This window comes from Notamacropus eugenii, chromosome 5 (genome assembly GCF_028372415.1).
Source record: "Notamacropus eugenii isolate mMacEug1 chromosome 5, mMacEug1.pri_v2, whole genome shotgun sequence".
Classification (NCBI taxonomy): Eukaryota; Metazoa; Chordata; class Mammalia; order Diprotodontia; family Macropodidae; genus Notamacropus; species Notamacropus eugenii.
This window is the reverse complement of record NC_092876.1, coordinates 345,568,226-345,573,711: the sequence shown is the minus strand read 5'-3', so window position 1 is coordinate 345,573,711 and position 5,486 is coordinate 345,568,226. Positions and strand designations below refer to the sequence as shown.

The 5,486-nt window shown below is 41.2% G+C and overlaps 1 protein-coding gene across 1 annotated transcript in view; it reads right to left on the bottom strand.

Annotated features, from left to right (window-relative positions):
• Positions 1 to 1,257: 1,257 nt before the first annotated feature.
• FSTL1 (follistatin like 1) overlaps positions 1,258 to 5,486 on the bottom strand; it is a 101,295-nt gene continuing 97,066 nt past the window's right edge. The window contains 1 exon segment of the mRNA XM_072613895.1: positions 1,258 to 4,951. Within this exon segment, the coding sequence (XP_072469996.1) occupies positions 4,907 to 4,951 (45 nt within the window). The 3' untranslated portion in view covers positions 1,258 to 4,906.

Sequence of the window (5,486 nt, the reverse complement as noted above, 5' to 3'; positions counted from 1 at the left end):
TTTGTAGCATTTGTTAATTTCTAAGGTGTTTTTAAAATTTAAACTCAAAATTTAACAATTGGCTCAAGGTACAGCAAGCTTCAGCAGACCCCTGAACATAGGACTAGAGCTTAGGGTAGAGATGAATGCTAAATATATAGAGCTGGTATTTATTTTCATGGGAACAATAATTAAACCCATAGGATCTTCTGAGGTCACCCAGAGATAGAGTGTAGAGAGAAGAAAGTTCATGACTCAGGACAGAAATTCAGGCATCAAAGCAAAGGGACAGAATATAGAAGCTGGTCCAGCAAAGGAGACTGACTCTAAATTGAGTGGTCTTTCTACTGTACCATGACTGTCTGCTAAATCATTTAACCTGTCTACTCATTGCAGAGAGGCAATTCCCTAAGACTACAACTTACAGTTGAGTTGCCATTTTCTACTTCAGTGGTAGGAAGGGCTATTCCTTCCTTATGATATCTCAGGTCAAAATAACCATCTTGTAATGACATCTTTGCCTATTGCTTTATGCTTTTGAAGGACTGGTCTTGGATTCTTTTAACATTTTTCTTCACAGAATTCTGCTACTTTGTATTCTTAAACCTCTAAGTGTTAATGGAATACAATTTTTCTAGATTGGCTAAACTTTTCAGCTAATCAGGAGTATGGAGAATGGATATCATGGATTTTTTTCATGCTGGCTAGCGACTACATCTTTATTTTGAGTGTATGGTGGCAGAAGTAGGGGACTGAGGCAGAAAGAAATGGCTACGCTGTCTATTCCAAGTCCTAATCCTTAATTCTCAACCCCAGAACTTCAAAAATCTGTGATTTCAATGGGGTGGGCACACACTTCATCAGTGAAGCTCCTCCATCTTGAATGAGAGGTTGAGATAAAAAAAAATTCATTTCTTACTGACTGCCCTTCTTATGAGGAGTCTCACTGAGCTTGATCTTATTCCATGGACTTAGTAATAACATTCCAGGAAATTAATCCAGGAAATATTGAGCAATATTGCTCCACTTTCCTACTGTGCCCTACTCTCCTTTCTTAAACACTGTACCTTGGCACAGGAAAGAGACAGTCATTCCCATTTCCTATGGAAATCCTGTTTTTTCTGCAGATCTGAATCTTTCACGGGTCACTTAAGTCCTTTGTTAAGGTTCTGCCGACCCCAATTCTACTTTCTCATAGTGTGACTTTAGCGAGATGAGATTGTTTGGTTCAGAGAAGAATTTTATTTGGTCACACTTAAGAAAGGAAAAAAAATGAAATCATTGTTTCAATTTCTTTATTTGGCATTTATATCTCCAAAGGAAAGGAAAAAAAAATGAACCTATCAGGAATTACAAAAAGGGTTAAAATAAATGCAATATGAAAGCTTACTATTGACTACAGAGACTTTTCACCGACATTCTCACATGCACAAGAAACACAAGAAGGCTTACATTATTTTTTTAAGTATTGGGTTTTTTTACATAAAAAGTAAGCATATAAGAGAAAATGTCCCTGCAGTCCTTTCTCTTAGACAGTTACTTGGAACTTGGTGGATAGTGGAAGTGAGTGAGGCTAATTAGTAAGTAGAAGGAAGACCCATTGGCTCTTGGAAAATGGTCAGGCAGGGAATGGGATTAGCATTTCCATGGACACTTGTTTTTAACACATACATTTTAACACATAAACATAGGTGGGGGTGGGGTAAGAAGAGACTCATTGAAGCTTGCTATATTGCCCCTTTCCCAAAGGGATAGAATTGTACCTTTATGAAATCTTGTTTCATTTATTCTGTGCAGAGTTCTCCGTAGGATCCCTAAGCTTGAGTCACAAAGTCCTTTCCGTGAGCTTTTGGGCTGTTCATGAGCAGTACTTTGATAGAACTGATTGGAGCTTCCCCAAGTTTACAAAGCAGGCCAGACCAATTCTACGTTCCACCTTTTAGAGTAGACCCAAGTTGCCCCTGTACTCTGAGAGGTGGCATTGGGGATGGAGTAGTGGAATTGGGTCATTTCAACCTGGGTTTAACTCTTGCCTCAGACATTTAGTAGCTGTGCGACCCTGGCCAAGCAACATTTTTGGCATGTCAATTTCCTCATCTGTAAAATGAGGGAGTTGAATTCTACCTCTGAAATCCCTTCCAGGTCTAAATCTATGACCTCATATGGAGATGGTAATTTTGAACAGTACCACTAATTAAATGTGGTGGTGAAATTGACTGATGGGACATTGCCCTGATAATTTCCTTCCAACCTCATTGCCAGACTCTGACCTTCACTCTCTCCTCAAGGATTCTGGGATAGGAAAAGGAGTCCATTTTCCCCAAGGGAAAACTTGTAGTTTGATTAAGGCTGGCTGTGAGGTTCTGTAAGGCACTTGAACAAGGAGATGCTTAGACTTCAGGAAGAGATGAGGGAATTAACAATGTCTTAAGCTTAAGGTGAAAGATGTGAGTTCTAAGCAAAATGGATCCCTCCAAGTTGGAGTGTTTGAAATTGCATACTTTTTCAGTAAAGGGGAGAAAGGAAATCTATTTAAGGAGTATTCCAATTTAAACACAACAGCCTCTCATCATTGTTCATGCATCACAACCCAAGTCATTTAATTCTGAAGACAAGATGGATTCCTGTCTGCCTTATACATGCAGGACTTCATGTTTGTTCTATTAGTCAATCAACAAACATTCACTGGGCAAGAATTACTCTAGATGGTATACCTCTGCCCCTGTGTATTGGTCTGAAAGTAGACATAGTGCCAAATGTGGGAAAAGGAAAGTTAGAATTGAAGTACTCAGAAAGAGGAAGTAGCTTCTCTCAAATACTTGTAATTTCTCGAGCCAGATAGTGCCAGAATTGTCTCGTTTCCCTGTTGAAATTAGGAGCCAGGTTTTAATTTCATACTCAAATGGTTCTATGATCTCCTCTAAGTGGGTATTCCCTCCAATGAAGAAAATTTCAGTCCATCCATGCCTGACCATTCTGGGTGACTTTCCTTCATGCAGAGTGTCTGGCACATAGTAGGTGTGTTAAGAAATGCTTGTTGCCTGACATCCTACCATGAATTGCTATTGAAGATATTTTATTTTTGTTTCAAAGAACAACAAGTCTGACATGAAATGAAAAAAAAAACACCCTCAAAACAAATCAGATATATTTCCCTCTCTCTATTGCCTGCTACCTCCATTGCTTTTTAACATAATCTACCATCATCATTAAATTTACCCCCTTGCTGCCAATCTTTGTGGATCATAACAGAGCTTCATCTCATGGAAAGAGACTAAAATCATATGAACTTGAATCATAGACTCACAGAATCTCAGAGCTTGAAGAAACCCAAACAGGTTAAGGGTGGACAGCAAGTCCTCTTGCACTCATGGAAACCAGGCTCCCTCTGTGAGACACTGCACCCCTGGCCACTGTCTCTCTGATACAAAGTGATCCTTCTCTCATTCTCCAATCATAACTCTCTGGGACATGGAAAGGTGTAGACACCCTCCCTGAACTTCAACATTACATCCAGACCCTTCCTCTGCTGCCTTCTTTGAGTAATCTCTCCTCCTTAGAGGTTTGCCCCATCCATTTATATAACTTGCTATCTATACTTGTTGCTGTAATCTCCCAGTCCCCAGATCTCTGTAGAAAGAGCAGCCATTCTCTTGTACTTTTTAAAACCTCATTTAGAATATCCGAATTCTGATACAGACATTTCTATTTGGAGCCCACAAAAATCATCTCCATAGAATCCATCAAAACTCGGTCTTCCTCCTATGGCAATGTTTCTTCTTTCATTGACTTCTCTTTGAGGCAGACCCTGTTCCCACTCACAGACATTGATGTCCTTGGAAGTGATGGAAGAAAACCCTGACCATCCAGTGTGCAATGTAGTGTGTGGTCTGGGCTGCAGGCATGGTAAGGTCATGCATGGAATAAGACATTAAATAATAATAAATTCCTCCCTCCCCTCCAGTCTAGAAAGTACTGAAAAATACAAAAACTCAGTTCCTAGTCCAGAAAATAAAATATTCATGAACAACAGGCAATGATAATAACAATAAATGAAAAAAAGAGTCAACTTGTCAAAAGTGTTTCAAGGGAAGATAGCACCTTTGTGAAAAGTAAAAAAACAAAACAAAACAAAACAAATGAAAGAGTGTGCCCAACAGGGGTAGGGAGGACAAGAGCTGGGGCACAGAGATTTGGGACTCCCAGAGCTCTCTGCCTAAGCCTTGTGAGGAGTAGGTGGTTTGGAGGACGTATGGTCACTAACAGGTTGCCAGGGTCACCAGTAGAGAGGTATGCAGTTCAGGTCATACTGACAGACAACTGGCCAATGGAAAGTTAGCCTTTCCATTTATCTTTTGAGGATACGCTCCTGGACAGAATGGGAGAGGACAAGCTGAGAGGGCGCGGGTTCTCAGGAGCCAAGTTACAGTATGGTTTCTGTGCCCCCAGTGTCTTCTCTGAAGCAGGGGTGTATTCCCTCTTCTACAATCTCCTTTCCCCCCAATCCAGAATGATCACCAGCCACCCTCCTTCCTATGAACATATTTCCCTGGCATTCTCTTATTGTGTTTCCTCCAGCTCATCTGAGAGCAGCAGAGGACTGGGATGTGGTTCTGACCCAAGTGGGCTCCTCCTGTAACTAGGAAGCAGCCTCCTTGGTGAACCTCCCAAACACCAGTTCCAGTTTCCCTTAAAGCTTTCTTAGAAATGAAGGTTATGGCCCCACCCCCTCTCTTCTCCCACATCTTCCTTTATTACAAAAACAAATAAATGAAAAAAATTCATTATACAATGTGAATATTGGTGATTTGGAAACTGTAGCAGACACTCGTGTATATAGAATTCAGCACTGAAGTAAACGGGCACAGGCTGAGCCTGCCAGGAGGCAGAATCCCTGGGTTCCTTCTTCAGGGACTGGAAGCTTCTGTTATATCTCTTTGGTGCTTGCCTTCTTGTTCTTTTCTGCTGTCTCCTTTGAGAAAGAAGGGGGAAAAAGGAGCAACTTTACAGACTGTTGTCTAGCAATTTCCATTATAACCACCCTCCCCCCCACCTCCCCTTAAAACCACATTTTAAAAACTCAGCATTTCTTAAGTGCATAAAGCTGACACATGGAAAGGCTGCCATTGCTGCTGAAAGACATGAGACCCCCTTTCTTCATCAATAGTTCATAAGATCACCAGATGTCAAACTGGAAGAGACCTCTTTTCACCTCCTTCTCTGCTCCCTGTGATTTAGAGATGACTTCTGCCAAGGTGAAGCTTCCTCCTTCCTCTGATACTACTCAGTGGTAGCTTAGCATAGTGGAGAATGCGGCAGCTAGGTGCTGCAGTGGATAGAGTTCTGGGTCTAGAGTCCAGAAAACTCATCTTCCTGAGTTCAAATCCAGCCTCAGATATTCACTAGCTGTGTGACCCCCCTGTTTGCCTCAGTTTCCTCATCTGAAAAGTGAGCTGGAGAAGAAAATGGTAAACCATGCCAGTATCTTTGCCAAAAAACCCTACATG